Source organism: Etheostoma cragini, chromosome 12 (assembly GCF_013103735.1).
Source record: "Etheostoma cragini isolate CJK2018 chromosome 12, CSU_Ecrag_1.0, whole genome shotgun sequence".
In the NCBI taxonomy this organism is placed as follows: Eukaryota; Metazoa; Chordata; class Actinopteri; order Perciformes; family Percidae; genus Etheostoma; species Etheostoma cragini.
Genome location: NC_048418.1, coordinates 11,309,330 through 11,324,922, shown reverse-complemented (window position 1 = coordinate 11,324,922; position 15,593 = coordinate 11,309,330). Strand labels below are relative to the sequence as shown.

The 15,593-nt window shown below is 40.1% G+C and overlaps 2 protein-coding genes across 4 annotated transcripts in view; both read left to right on the top strand.

Annotated features, from left to right (window-relative positions):
* Positions 1–3,118: 3,118 nt before the first annotated feature.
* Positions 3,119–6,713, top strand: LOC117954521 (calreticulin-like). Its single transcript, XM_034888398.1, has 9 exons — positions 3,119–3,351; positions 3,782–3,883; positions 4,121–4,324; positions 4,420–4,514; positions 4,617–4,826; positions 4,945–5,058; positions 5,169–5,312; positions 5,407–5,499; positions 5,626–6,713. Exons 1-9 carry the CDS (start codon positions 3,264–3,266, stop codon positions 5,857–5,859), a joined length of 1,284 nt encoding a protein of 427 aa, XP_034744289.1. The 5' UTR covers positions 3,119–3,263; the 3' UTR covers positions 5,860–6,713.
* An 810-nt stretch (positions 6,714–7,523) lies between these two features.
* The window catches only part of LOC117954062 (epidermal growth factor receptor substrate 15-like 1), a 19,046-nt gene continuing 10,976 nt past the window's right edge, over positions 7,524–15,593 (top strand). For 2 of the 3 annotated variants that reach the window (XM_034887534.1, XM_034887532.1), the window contains exons 1-12: positions 7,524–7,637; positions 8,175–8,216; positions 8,361–8,450; positions 8,557–8,604; positions 8,699–8,794; positions 9,033–9,098; positions 9,179–9,304; positions 9,414–9,473; positions 10,008–10,274; positions 12,138–12,295; positions 13,066–13,231; positions 13,452–13,514. In XM_034887534.1, the coding sequence (XP_034743425.1) occupies positions 7,569–7,637; positions 8,175–8,216; positions 8,361–8,450; positions 8,557–8,604; positions 8,699–8,794; positions 9,033–9,098; positions 9,179–9,304; positions 9,414–9,473; positions 10,008–10,274; positions 12,138–12,295; positions 13,066–13,231; positions 13,452–13,514 (1,251 nt within the window). In that variant the 5' untranslated portion in view covers positions 7,524–7,568. The remainder of the gene's footprint in view (positions 7,638–8,174; positions 8,217–8,360; positions 8,451–8,556; positions 8,605–8,698; positions 8,795–9,032; positions 9,099–9,178; positions 9,305–9,413; positions 9,474–10,007; positions 10,275–12,137; positions 12,296–13,065; positions 13,232–13,451; positions 13,515–15,593) is intronic. The other variant, XM_034887533.1, reaches the window with a different exon arrangement.

Here is a 15,593-nt window from a genome sequence, read left to right as displayed (position 1 = left end):
CCTTCTTAGGCAGCCTAGAAATCTAGACGCACACTAATGGCAGCAAATGTAATTTGCAGGGAAAGATGGGAGATTTTGAGGATAAAATACTGCATTCTGCATTCATTTTTATGCACAAATGTATGGTAAAAACATACATGTTTATGGCAAGGAAATCACAATTCTGATGGCAGGTAACAATTCAAAATATAATGGAATGTTAATAGTTCAGTAAGGGGGCTTTCACATCGGGGACATGGGACAGATACAAAAACACTTAACTCCACGTCAAGTGTTTTTGTATCTGTCCCACGTATTGAAATCATGCAAGCGATAAAAGACCATGCTATACGCTGTCGGCCTGTAAAGACAATTTATTTGTCTGTTCAAAAAAAATTCTGACCAGCCCACATTTTAAAAATGGTCCGGCCCCTCAGGCACTTGGCAGAATTATCAGATGGCCAATCCGCCCCTGGTTGCTCTGGTTGGTTGTAGCGTTATCCTATTGCGTGCAGAGGGAATTTGAAAGACAACCGTTAATCCCGCCCCTCGGATTTAGCCCTGCCAATGGTGAGTTCCCTGACCCAACATCTTGATTTGGGTCTGGCTTCTTAGGCTACTTCTTAGGACCACTACACTAGGAAAATAATTTCCCAGGATAGGACATGATTAACAGAAAAAGTTATTTCTCTCACTGCCTAGCTCCTAATTGCCACCCTTTAGTATAGGTAAAGCATTCATAAACATTCATACCATGTATATGCTTCTGCAGTTTGGCATAACAACTCAGGGGAAAAGATGTAAATTAAAAGTGTCAGACTGTGCTATATTTAGTGATAACCTTTGTCACCACACCTTTGTCAGAAAGACTTAATGTAGCATCAGAATTTGCTTGAAACACACTCAGAACTAGTGATTATTACACACATTATTATGTTATTTTGCTTGGCCAAGCGTGACCTTCGCCGGGGCCCAGGCTCTAGTTAACAGGCTGACTAGCGGGATGTGGTCCATGGTGGAAATAATAAGGGAAAAGAGCGGAAATAATTGGGTTTGATTAAGAACACTTTTCAAAGGGACACCATTCACCCCCGTTGACATAATTGGGGATCACTTAGAGGGTGGGAGGGATTTTGATGGCTGGCGCCAGTTGCTCGTCTTCGGCCCAGTATTCACTTTGGGAAAAAGAACATGTCACTCAAAAAGCACTCCCGTCCCTGCCTCACACACATATGCATAACATGCACTGGGACACGTTAATGGTTTAGTTACGCATTCATTGCAACATTCAATTCCTGTAACTAATCTTAACCTTAACTAATGCTTAACGCTGGCCTTAAAGAACCATGTTAGTGAGTGCCAGTGAGTCTCCTTCTCTTTGTCATGTTATATTTGTAAAAAGGGGTTTTAAAAGATTACAGACTGTAGTGCAGACCTCCCATTTCTGTCATGTCATTGCTTTTTAGAACTTTACAAAAGGGAAGATTGTGAACAGTTTTAAGGTTGATATCTTTTGGAATGATCTTACTTGATGTGCTGCAGTAGCTCAGTCCGGGCAAGTAACAGACTGTTTTGTGTTCATTGCAATTCATTCTGGATCTTGAGAAATTGCTGGGATGTAAATGGCAGAACATTTTTCTTGGTGGACCCAAATGATCCTTGAGGCTTTTTGTAGAGCACATTAAGCTGCACCAGTGTGAGAAATTTTACGGTGTGGGGGGGCGAGGCCTTTCAAAGTTTGCATGTTGAAGCCTCAATTACAGTGCCATCATGTGGCCGATTGAGTTCTTATTTCTACAGAAGCACATGCACACCATTTTCAGTTATTGACGTATGCCAGTTGAGTTCCCTTGCATGCAATGATAGTGACGGATGAACTGTGCACATGTGTGGAATAAATAATTATATGAAACAAACGCTCCGTTTAAACTTCCACGTCAAGTCTGCGCAAGTCGACCCTCTCTTGAACAGCGTGACAATAAACATGTATATAATATAATTCTCTATGCATTCGTTTTTATGAATGTTTTAATTTGCCAAGAATGTAGATAACTTTCTAAACTGGATCATTTAGGAGCATCATCAAAACTGTCATCAGTCATCAAAACAGCAAAAGTGCTTTTACTGAATGCGATCAGAAATATTAAACCTGTGGCCATGAACTGTGGCCACAGTTCTGAACTTTGAAATATTTGGTTAAATCCTCTTCTCTGTTCAAGTCGATCTTCTTGGATAAGATCAGGGCATCTATATTGAATTTACTCAGCCATGAAAAACACATGCGATTTCCTGAACCATTTCTACAAACTACAGTAACAGTTAAGGCTATAGCCTACAGATGATACAACAGGATGTAAACATGTATGTAATTTCCTTTTAGACCCTATAACACCAAACGTTTAGGGAACGTTAGAGAACGTTAGTTTTTGGTTCTCTAAAGGTTAGTTCGAACCAAACCAAAAACCAACGTTCAGTTTATGCTTTGAGGGCTGACGGAAAACGTGTCAGACTCATAGGTCCGACTTGATTGCAGGTTTTTGTCACCGACCCTGTTGACGCCTGCTCTTGTCCACTTTACAAACGAGGCGCAGTTCATCTCGAACGAGCCTATTCTAAATTGGATATTTGGCGCCCTCTACGTGTTTCTCAAAATAGGGGTACTTTGGAGTATTCAACGGGGTAGAGGTAGTTTTTATTTTTAAAAACCAGTCATGCATACTTCCTAAAAATATGTATACACTATAATAATTAATGCAGTTTATGACTGCAAACATTTGAAATGTAGTCGGCCAGTGTCAGTCTCTTCCAGCATTTAAGGCTCACTAAATAATGTGTTATATGTTGTTTAATCTGCACCTAAATTAGCATTAAGGTGTTAGTCAGTTACAGCAATATTGTTGTTTAGGAAACTCAGACGCCTTTTTAAATAGGTAGGACTAGGACTAGCGAGTTTTATTTCTACCGAAAACGTTTTGTGCTGGTCGTGGGTACTTGGCTAAAATATTTCGAAGGGGGTAACCTAGATCAATAAAAAATAGTTGAAGGACTATACCTGTTCAACAAGACAACACAAAATCTAAAATAACCACTGACCCTGGATCAGACTGTGGAGGAGACGTATGTTTCGTGGTCTACTCTTATTGGTCCAGACACACAATCTTGTTGTCCAATAGGAGGCAGACATCTGTTCGCTGGAGCGACTCTAAAATACACTCTTCTCTTCCTTATCCACAGGCTATTCAATACTCAGCAAGGACGTTGTCAGACGTGAAAAGTTTAGAAAAATGCAAGTTCTGGGTGTAGTTTCGGTAATATTAGCATTGTACTGCGTGCATGCAAAGGTTTACTTTCGGGAGGAGTTTCTGGACGGTGGTAAGTTTGGCATAAAAATGTATAGCTAGCACTAATGTTAACTGGAAGTTTTGCATGTTAGCTTAACTGTTAGCCATCATCATGTCACGATTATCCTCGTCAGATTTCCTTGAACGCCAGTTCTCTTCACGATCATTTTTTCAATTGGTGATTCAGTGTAAAATGCGTCCCATCTCAGTTTATTTAACAGGCTGGTAGCTGGCTAAATTTAGCAAGGCCCCAAAGCTACAGACACTTAAGTAAGCCTTGGCCTAAGTTGCAGTATACATATGTAAAGGTAACATTAGTTAATCTAACTAATTTCGCCGTTTTGACAGTTTCAAAGAGAAACGCCAATACACATTGACAGTAGTAACGTTAGCTTGATATATTTGAAAGAGGTGCCCCGAGTGTTTATAACTGAGCAAACTAACTGTCTTTTTCTGTTCAGATGAATGGAGAAGTCGCTGGGTAAACTCCAAACACAAATCTGATTATGGAGAGTGGAAACTAACGGCTGGCAACTTTTATGGAGATGCTGAGAAAGACAAAGGTAAACGTTTTGTGTTCTAATTTTAATTTTTATTTTTTATAAATCAATAATCACTTGCTTGATTAAGAGTAACTCTTCATTGGTGTTGGTCATATCTGACATTCAGTCTTTGTTAATTGCCTTGTTGTCCCTATTTTATAGTGCCCCACACTCTTAGCCAAATAACCTTTTTTTTTTTTTTTTTTTTTTTGTGTCTTGCTAAAAGAAAAAAAATATTTTTTACACTTTCTTTTTTAGGTCTGCAAACCAGCCAGGATGCCCGTTTCTATGCTACCTCTGCCCGTTTTGAGCCTTTCAGCAATGAGGGCAAGCCTTTGGTCATTCAGTTTACAGTTAAGCACGAGCAAAAAATTGACTGTGGTGGTGGCTATGTGAAGATCTTCCCTGCTGACTTGGATCAGACTGGCATGCATGGAGATTCCTCATACTACATCATGTTTGGTGAGTGATAATATTTAATGGTAACGACCAGTTATATTTGACTGGTTACAATAACAGGATTTGGGATATCTATTAATTGCATTTATTTCACCCAGGTCCTGATATCTGTGGCTACAGCACCAAGAAAGTCCACGTCATCTTCAATTACAAGGGCAAGAATCACCTCATCAAGAAAGAGATTAAGTGCAAGGTAATTTTGACATTTTGAAAAAAATAGTGTTTTTCTTGTAATATACAAACATGGATTGTCTCTGCACCAGTGGCTTAATTGAAACACTTCTGTTTCATCTAGGATGATGAGCTGACCCACATGTACACACTAATCCTGAATCCAGATCAGACCTATGAGGTGAAGATTGATAACGAGAAGGTAGAATCTGGCAGTCTGGAGGAGGACTGGGACTTCCTGCCCTCTAAGAAAATTAAGGATCCCGAAGCCAAGAAGCCAGAGGACTGGGATGATCGTGCCATGATTGACGATGCTGATGACACCAAGCCTGAGGTGAATAAGACTGGAGTGTTTTTCAGTTTCTCTCCCAGATTTCCACAGCAGTCCCGCACTTTAAAGAGCTTAATTAACATTCACAATTCTGTTTTTCTGACAATTCTTTCTTATTTAGGGATGGGACAAACCTGAAAACATTCCAGACCCTGATGCTAAAAAGCCTGAAGACTGGGATGAGGATATGGATGGAGAGTGGGAGCCACCCATGATCCCAAACCCAGAGTACAAGGTACAGTAAAGCTGGAGTCTTATGCTTTGTGTGATCTCCTTTTCCTGAGAATGGTTAACATTTACTCTGCTAAAACCATTGGAGCCCATTGAATATCTTCTGTATTGCAGGGAGAATGGAAGCCCAAACAGATCAACAACCCCAACTACAAAGGACCATGGGTGCATCCTGAGATTGACAATCCTGAATACAGTCCTGATTCAAACATCTACAAGTTTGACAAAATTTCTGTTTTAGGACTTGATCTCTGGCAGGTGAGTGAGCAAGACAAAGACATCATCTTCAATCGGTAATGTTGCAATAGTGATGCTCAAACTACAATGTGCCATTTGTGACTGTTTGTTTTAGGTGAAATCTGGTACCATCTTTGACAACTTCCTGATCACAGATGATGTAAAGGAAGCAGAAGACATTACAATGGAGACATGGGGTGTGACAAAGGTATGCTGGTGCTGGTATTCTTTTTAATCCATAGGTTGTTATCTGGACATCACATGAAGCTTTTCCAGTGTGATACTGAATAGATTAGGTGACAATGATTTGTCTAAATGTAAACTTTCCCCACAGGAACCAGAAAGTAAAATGAAACAGGAGCAAGATGACCTAAAACGGAAAGAAGAGGAGGAGAAGAACAAAGAGCAAGACACCGAAGTTGATGATGATGATGAAGACGACAACGACGATGATAATAATGGCGGTGATGATGGCGAAGACGTTGATGAGGAAGAAACAATAGATGAAATGGAGGAGGCACTTTCAGAAATGGATGATGAGGAAGCAAAACTTAAAGATGAGCTTTGAAGAGGTGTGGCCAGAGGTTTTGTCTTTCCCTCCTTTAGGAACTCTGTCCATTTATGTCCCAGGGGTATTGTGGCTGCTGTGCATCCTTTCCCTGAGATTTGGACATAACCCAATTTGAGGGGGTGCAGATGTAATGAGGGGGCGGGGTCAAATGTTTGATAATGGACTTAGTTTCTCTTTGGTTTTAGTCATGATATTACTCTGTTGCCCCTGAACTGCTGGGTTGATTCTAAGGTTTTCCAAAAAAAGTCCATTCCTCATTTTGTAATAAGGGAGGTACTGACATCCACTGTTTTCATGATTTTCTTGATCTACACATCTACTTTATCTGCAAATTCTCTGGCACAAGTTGCACAGTTAAGCAGAAGCTCTGATACAAATCACATTGAGATTTGCAGAGAATAAGAATTAGCCATTCAGATTTTTTTACTTACCAGGATGAAAGTTCCTGGTGAAACAAAATGCACATAACTGCACATATAATGCATAAACCATAAGACATAATTGCAAAATACAGACAAAAGTCAAGATTGTAATGTAACAAATTTTGGTCTATGGCACTGACTTTATTTTCCTTTCCACATTCAGAAATTCATAATTGAAGTGTAGACATGTACATTAATAAAGCAGAAATATATTAATCTTCGAAGTGCACAATGAAGTTGTTTATCTACAGTGAAGTGGCATGAATGTCTTCATAGTAATGTGATGGAACCTGCATTCTATCCTGAAAGTCTGGAAAAACACATGATGAGCCCCTTGTGTGACTCAAGACATCATGTAGGGTCACACATTTTTAATTGGACAGGATGTTATTGATACCAATTTTTTTTTATTAAAAAGATATAAACTTATCGCCTGGTCATATTTGTACTACATTTGCACATTTTACAACTATGTAGTCAAAATAAAGATCTGCCTGCATTCTTGATGTTTTGCAGTGTTTCACGGATTAAAATCTAAATTAGTCAGACTGGCAAAGAATTTATGCACAATACAATGATAAAGGAGTCTCCTCAACTGCTAGGGGAGGTGTATGCTGGAGAAAAAAACATGAAATGTTAGGGTTCAGGCACGTGCACACAGACATCATATGGGGCAATAGCCCCTACCCTTTTTCTGGGTAGCTTTTTAAAAAGTATAAATAAAAAATATATAAATTCCTGTTTTCACACAGTGAAGTTAGTTTTCACACAGTGAAGTTAGTTAGCTCACAGTAGTGATACTGTGAGCTAACGTATAGCGTTATGTATGGGCCGGTGGGGGACTGGGTGTCCTCCCCCAGGAAAAGTAGGCTACCTTTATTAGCCAATGCATAGAAAGGAGAAGAAGAAAAAAAACACAAATCAAAACATTCACAAAACATCAAAAATTTTGATGGAAAGTATATTTCATGTCACTGCGCATTTTTACGTGGGTTAATCCTGGCGGTTTCTATGTGCGTATCATGTAAACTCGCTACAACACTGAGTGTACACTACTTTAAAATCAGGTTCCCAGGTGTGTCTGGTCATGTGGTGTTTTCCAATAAGGACTGACCAGTCAGACATAATGACTGGAACAATATCATTTTCCAATCTCTAATCCCGCTCGGCGCCAGTAGATGGTGGGCTCAGTGTTTGCCATGGTGACCGAGACGGTACAGCCACCGGAACGGGAACCAGGGCCACTCCGATCTGTCGCCGCTCGTGCCCGCTCGATTAAGGGCTATGATTAAGGGACGTTTGCGCACTCCCGAGACACCAGGAAATATGGCGGCGCTCATGAGTCTGAGTCAGGTAACAACTCTCAATAGCTCAAGAAAAGTCGCAATTTCAATAAATAATTACTATCAAGTGACAGCGGCAGTCGTTGTATTTTCTATTCGCATTAGTAGTTTCTAAGCTTTGTTGAATATTGGCCAGTGGAACTGTATTTCCAACCTTTCGCTGTCAACTATGTTGTTGACATGGTTAGCTCACGTTAGGGAAAATGTTAAGTAATAAGCATTGCAAAGTTAATGTAGCTAACGTTGTAATTGAAAAAGGAAGTTACTTTTGCTTTTACTTAAGTAAAGTAGTTACGTTAGCGTCGGTGACTGTAATTATAACATAAAAAAGGATAGCTTATTGCTAAAACTGAACAAAAACAAACCTTTAGTTAGTTAGCTAACGTTAGCGATCAGCGTTGTATTTATTTACTTTTACCTCCTACGGACATACTTGAATGATGTAACGTTAGCTACAGTCTACTAACGTTATAGCTAAGCTTTCTAAGAACATAATGTAGTGTATGTGCGAGCTAACACTCTGCATGCATCATGTCTGCTTCTCCAGTTATCAAGTGGAAACCCAGCCTATGAAAATTATTACAGACAGGTAAGGTTGGGGTTACTGCTGGTATTTCCTTTCCAGATCTTTTAGTGTTCATTCAGCTGAATAATATATGTCATATAAAATAAACTGATAAACACAGTTATGTCTGCTGTCTTCAGTAAGTGTTTTGTTATTGGTTGTTTATAGCTGGACCCGGGAAACACAGGCAAAATATCGGCTGGAGATGCAGCTCAGTTCCTTAAGAAGTCAGGGCTGTCAGATAGCACATTGGGAAAGGTGGGTCACTAACTTGCTTACATGCACACAAAAAAACACACTCATATAGTCGCCTAATAGCATCTAAACAGTTTTTCTTTCTTGCTATGTTTTTTTTTTTTTTTAGATTTGGGATTTGGCAGATTCAGAAGCAAAAGGCTATTTGGACAGACGGGTAACACTAACACTTTCTGTAAATTTGCTGTGATTGATGTTGCCGATGTGTGCATTCAATGCCGGATTTGACTTGCTTTCTCTTTCTTTTGTAGGGTTTCTTCATTGCTCTGAGACTTGTGGCCTCAGCACAGGGGGGAAATGATATCAGCCTTAACAACCTCAACCAAAACTTAGCTGCACCCAAATTTGTAAGTGATGAGATGACTCTCCTGACAATTGCAATATCCAATGATGCTGTGGAAACACACTGGGCAGAGAAAAGCTAACTCTGTTGTTCATATGACAAATGAAGGGACATTGAATATCTCAGAAAGGGATAGTGTAATGGGAAATTGCATGCCTAACTGTATTTTCCCCAGGTGTTAGTGTGCCTGCTCAGTTTGTTGGTATCCTTATCTTCGCTTCATTCTTTTTTTTTTTTTACAGAAAGACACTAACAGCCCGTTATTAAGTGTTTCAACGACGGTACCTGACTCCCAGTGGGCAATTAGGGTGAGTTGATCTCATGTGTCAAGAACATTCTTGAAAAAAAATCAAGCTTGTCACCTAAACATAATGTTTTCCCTTTCCAGTCTGATGAAAAAGGGAAGTTTGAGGGCATTTTTGAGAGTCTGTCCCCTGTAAATGGTCTCCTCTCCGGTGATAAAGTCAGGCCAGTTTTGATAAACTCCAAGCTACCTCTGGATGCTTTAGGAAAGGTGATATTACAAGTTGGAGTGATATAACACATAACTGTTACATCACAGTGTAAACAATTCAAAAGAGCCAAGGCTTGTACATATTTGCATTAACTTTATCATTTTGTAGATTTGGGACCTAAGTGATGTGGACAAAGATGGACACTTGGACAAAGATGAATTCACAGTGGTAAGCTGTTGTCTCGCCAAAATGCAGCCTAGGTTTTTTTTCGTGAATTTAATTAGGACATAAGCGCCTCTTTTAAGATTTACCAAGAAGACTGAGAAGATGGTGGCAACCGGAAAAACCAACAGCTAAGTGAGTTGTTCAAAACCTTTTTTTAGAAAACTGTGTACACAAACAATGTTCTCAATGCTCGAGTTCACATGTATAGCTCCTGGTGATACTTTTCATGTTGTGTCGAGCCTTCTTAGTGTTTTAGAAATAGCAAATTTGATGCAATCGTAGTTGTGCCCCTAGCTCTCTCATTCAAAAGGACATTTGAAAACGAAGATACTGTAAATCTTAAAATTGGCCCTTACGTCCTAATTATGCTTTTGAGCGAAAGTTAACTTTGGTATGTTCACAAAAAGACCCTAGGTTGCATTTTGCCGAGAGTTACGCTTTAACTTAAAGTTTTACTGTCACTCCAGAGTAATTCTGGGAAGCTAATGCATTTTCTTTTTTAGATATGAGTACATTATTTGATTTGCCATTTTCTAGGCCTTGCATCTTGTGTATCGCGCCATGGAGAAGGAGCCTGTCCCAACTACCTTACCCACTTCCCTCATCCCCCCGTCTAAAAGGAAGAAGTTGGCCGGAACACTGCCAGGTGCTGTGGCTGTGCTGCCTTCTCTGTCTGGGTTTATGGCTGGCCCAGCTCCTCTAAAAGAATCACTGCGAAGCACTCCTCCTCCGGCCAGTGCTACTCTCTTCAGCACCAGTACTGTCAACTTCTCTCCTAAACACTCCTTTAAATCCAGCTCACCGGTATGTTGCCTTACTTACGTTTCTCTTGAGGTGTTGGTGTAGGCGTAGTGACCTCGTCACTGCACTGTGGGGGAGGAAACTCTTTTTCCAAGGTTAAAATGAATATCATTATAAGGATTACATTTCCTACACTGATGATCATGTTTATTTTCACATCTAATTTTAGTAAAAGTGGAGAAATTATAACAGACTTAGTGTTGTGCCCTACTGAAAAAAGAATAATTCACTCTAGTAAAAAAGTTGTGTTTCTGTTTTCCTTCATGGGGCAGGAAACATGACTCTCATGATGTTTTGCCTGCAAACTTCCCTCTCTGAATGTGGCTTGTTATTTTCGAGTAGTATAAATTGAAAACACAAAATAACTTTCCTTCCTCTTGGACAAATCAATACATTTAGTTTTTCTTGCTCCTCACTTATTAAGTGTTAAAAGGACAGAGCCTGGAAACGAGGATTTCATGTACTAATTATTTATTGTTGCTAATGGACGGACCTGTTTTGCCACATTGTTTTGAGCCTTGTGCGCAGGCCAGTGGGTTCCTCTCTAACTTGTTATAGTTCCGCCCATGACTTTTGGAGAAACGGGTTTCTTCGAAAATGAAGAGAAGCAGGACTCTATAGACACTTGTACCATGATTTACTGAAATGGCTATCATGACACTTGATGTCTTTTTTTCCCCCCTTGTTCCCTTGTTTTCCCACTTCTCAATCCTTTTCTTTTCTCCTTGTCAGCTTAATTGTTATTTTCTCAGTTTTATATTTTTCTGTTTAATTTACCCAAAGCCAACAGTTGATACCAGATTAATTAGAATGCAATTTTCTTACATGTACTAGCACTTGCATTAGCTTATTTAGTTACAGTAGCTTGAATTAAAACTTTCATTTGAATATGTGTGATGGGTTGGTGACAAATCATCATGCTGTTTGTGGTAAACACTGTTAGTAAAGGAGTAGGCACTAAAAACTGATGGAGGGAAGTTTCAGTTACAATACTAAATTTGCTTGGATATAAAAGAGATTCCTAGTGAACTTATGCTGTCAATTATACAAGCAACAAGCAACCCTAAAGTTTGAACCAAATTGAACATAGTTGCAGAACAGTGTAGTTGCAACTCCCGGCTTGTTGCGTGCGTGCGTGCGTGCGTGCGTGCGTGCGTGCGAGTGTGTGTGTGTGTGTGTGTGTGTGTGCGCGCGCACGCACACACATTCATGATGAAAAGGCACATATAAAAAAAAAACATAGAAACCTTGGGGTCTTGTTTGCAAGCGAGGGGACAGTGGAGGGCAAGATTGGCCGGAGAAACTGAGCAGCGAGGGTATTGCATTTTCTTTCACGTGTACAAACGGCCAAAATGGATTTTGTCAGGAGATTGGCTGGCATTTCCCTTAGAGATAGGGTGAGAAGCTCAGTCATCTGTGAAGACCTGAAAAGAGCTGCTGCTCCTTTGCATTGAAAGAAGCCAGTTCAGGTGGTTCAGGCATCTGATGGAGGATGACCCCTGGCGCCTCCCTAGGTAGGTGCTCCAGGCATGTCCAGCTTAAAGGAGGCCTCGTGGAAGATCCAGGACTAGGTGGAGAGATTATATCTCCACACCGGCCTGGGAATGCCTGGGGATCCCTCAGTCGGAGCTGGTTAATGTGGCTTCTTTGGGGTCATGAAATTAATAAAAGAATTAAGGGAAAGTGGCAAGATTGTTGTAATTTGTGGTAAATATTTTTCTCATTGGTCACTAGGTACAGTTCATGGTTTACTTTTAACCAACATAATATATCATTAAATGCCACCCGTTACTACTGAAGTTTTGCTCTTAGAAGACGTTCCCCCTAATCTAAAATCACACAAATGTTGTCTTTTGGTCATTACAGCCAGTGGTGAACTGGGTGGTACCGGTGGCTGACAGGGAGCTATATGATGAGATCTTCAAGAAAACCGACAGCGACAATGACGGCCTGGTTAATGGAACTGAGGTCATAGAGATCTTCATGCAGTCCAGTCTCTCCCAGACAATGCTGGCACAGATATGGTGAGGCACAAAGATGATCTTTACAAGCCAGCTGCAAAGCCTAAACTTACTTTTAATGTTATGAAACATTTTCTGCCCTCATCCTAAAATGGTCATAAATCAATATGAGAGTATTTACTCTTCTCATGAATTAAGCCGTTGGCAGGTTGGAGGTTACGTTCTAAAGCACACATGAATAACTATCAACGACGCTCTTATAGTTTTCATTTTCCATTTCAACTCATTTTAAAAAGACGAGGGGGGCGGCCTGGATGGCTCACCTCGTATAGCGCATGCCCATATATAGAGGCTCACTCCTCAACGCAGCGGCCTCAGGTTCAACTCCAACCTGCGGCCCTTTGCTTCATGTCATTTCATGAAAAACTGAGCTGCAGAATGTGTTTAATCCTGCAACTAACAGCAGCCCACATGCTGTCATGTTGCTTTATATAGCGGCGGACTAAACAGCGGCCTAATCTTCACGGGTTTTAAGACTGTAGTGGAAACGCAGATAACTATGGGCAGAAGGAACCTTGTTGTTCCTTTAAAATAGTTTTGTCTCAAAACATGGCTTAAATCATCCATACATATAATAGCCAGTCTCACCAGGTTTACCTCAATAGCTCCATCTGCTGGACAGTTTAAATCATAACATTTTCTCCGAAATATGGGTGTAGCATAAGAAGAAAAAATGATTTCAGTGTGCTATACCAAGGTGGTAGAAACTGACCATCAGAACAAAGAATATTGTAACTTATTTTTTTAAGTGAAGTTTCTCCTCTTTTCTACAGGGGACTCGCTGACACTAAACAGACGGGCAAGCTGACCCGGGAGCAGTTCTCTCTGGCCATGTACCTAATCCAGCAGAAGGTCACTAAAGGCACAGACCCGCCCTCCGCTCTAACCCCAGACATGATACCCCCATCAGAAAGGACTGCAGCCTCATCGGCGGTTCCTGTGAGTCCTGACGTTTGCCCACTGTAACCACGGCTTCATCTTTAATTACCCTATTTATTTAAAAATTCTCCCTTTTTGCCAAAGCCACTTGCATCTGTGCCTCATATTTTCCTGCTACCATATGCTTTTTAAATGCTAAATTCTGCTTTCTTCCTTTTGCTTTGCAAAACACTTATTTGTGTGTTTGCTTTTTTGAGCTCTCTTCTATCCTGTCTAACAGAGCTGTGTGGGGCTTATGCCAGCTGTGAGACCTGAGCTTGTTGCAGTAGCTTATATGCGCAGAGTGAGTAGTTATGCTTTATGTCACAAGGTGGTGCTTTTGCTCTGTCATATTCTCTTGTCATGCATGGTGTTTCCCCAAATTCTAAACTTCAACTGTGCTAAAGGAAAACACTGCCACCTGCTGCGGTTTCATCGCCAATGGTCTGTCGAAGCGACCAATGTAAACTAATGCCCATTATACAGTGGGGCTCGAAAGTTTGGGTACCCCATGGCAAAAATGTGCAATATTATGCAATAATATGTACATAAAGAAGCCAAGAAAAGATGGAAAAATCTCCAAAAGGCATCAAATGACAGTTTAGAAATTTGTATAATATGTCACAAAAGGTTTGATTTTATTTCCATCATTTACACTTTAAAAATAACAGAAAACAAAGAAATGGCGTCTGCAAAAGTTTGGGCACCCTGCAGAGTTCATAGCATGCATCGCCCCCTTTGGGAAGCTGAGACCTGACAGTGTCATGGATTGTTCTCAGTCATTGTCTGGAAAGACCAGGTGATGTCAATCTTAAGTTTTTGAATGCCCAAAATTCATCTGACCTTGCCCCAACAATCAACACCATGGGTTCTTCTAAACAGTTGTCTAGAAAACTGAAACTGAAAATAGTTGATGCTCATAAAGCAGGAGAAAGCTATAAGAAGATAGCAAAGGGTTTTCAGATGCCAATATCCTCTGTTTGGAATGTAATTAAGAAATGTCAGTCATCAGGAACAGTGGAAGATAAAGCAAGATCTGGAAGACCAAGAAAAATATCAGACAGAACAGCTCGCAGGATTGTGAGAAAAGGAAGTCAAAACCCACGTTTGACTGCACAGTCCATCCAGAAAGACCTGACAGACACTAGAGTTGTGGTACACCATTCCACTATAAAGAGATACTTGTACAAATATGGTCTTCATGGAAGAGTCATCAGAAGAAAACCTCTTCTACATCCTCACCACAAAAATCTGCGTTTGAAGTTTGCAAATGAACATATAGACAAGCCTGATGAATTGCGGAAACACGTTCTGTGGAGTAGAACTTTTTGGTCCAAATGAGCAAAGGTACATTTGGAGAAGAAAGGGCACATAATTTACTGAAAAGAACCTCTGTCCAACTGTTAGGCATGGGAGGGGGGATCAATCATGCTTTGGGGTTGTATTGCAGCCAGTGGCACAGGGAACATTTGACAAGTAGAAGAAAAATGCATTTAATAAAATTTCAGCAAATTTTGGACGCTAACTTGATGCCACATGTGAAAAAGCGGAAGTTAAAGAGAGGATGGCTTCTACAAATGGATAATGATCCTAAATACACCTAAAAATCCACAGTGGATTACATCAAGAGGCGTAAACTGAAGGTTTTGCCATGGCCTTCACAATCTCCTGACCTCAACATAATTGAAAATCTATGTATAGACCTTAAAAGAGCAGTGTGTGACAGACAGCCGAGAACTCTCAAAGAACTGGAAGACTTTTATAAGGAAGAATGGGAAAAGATACCTCAAACAAGAATTGAAAGAATTTACCTGGGGTGCCCAAACTTTCGATCCCCACTCTAGCTACTTAATAATATATCCATTCTAGTAAAACACTTTCCTAGTTCTTTCCAAAAATACACAATATCACAGTTGTACATCTATCTTTAAAGCTGTTTGTAAAGGCAACTTCTTTAACTTTATTGTCAGACCTTGAAAACAATAAGCTGCAGCTTTCCATTTTGTATTAAGAAGAAAAAGGTCTGGGGAAAAAGTATTAAAAAGGGCTGCTTGCGTACACAAGTATTATACTCACAAACAAATAGTTATTTTTCACAGATACATAATAACACTTTTTGAGGTTGAATATGAAAATAAAGGCTTTTGGAAGGGCAACAGCCAGAACATGTCTGACCAGTGCTTTGAGTGCTCGTAAACGAAGAGGATTCTGGGACACTGATTTGTCAAAGCCTTGATATGTTAAACACTGAGATATAAACATAAACATTTTTTTTGCTATTGTCTTGTCTGTTTGCATTTCTCCTCATTCATGTATTGTCTGGAACTCTAGCTAAGCAAGCTGTTTGTATTTCCTTCCTGTGTCTTTAGATTTGTTAGACGTT

Coding starts and splice junctions, on each gene's coding strand:
- LOC117954521 (XM_034888398.1), top strand. CDS start 3,264: ATGCAAGTTCTGGGTGTAGTTTCGGTAATATTAGCATTGTACTGCGTG. Junction 5,059..5,168: donor TCCCAAACCCAGAGTACAAG/GTACAGTAAAGC, acceptor TCTGTATTGCAG/GGAGAATGGAAGCCCAAACA. Junction 5,500..5,625: donor AGACATGGGGTGTGACAAAG/GTATGCTGGTGC, acceptor CTTTCCCCACAG/GAACCAGAAAGTAAAATGAA.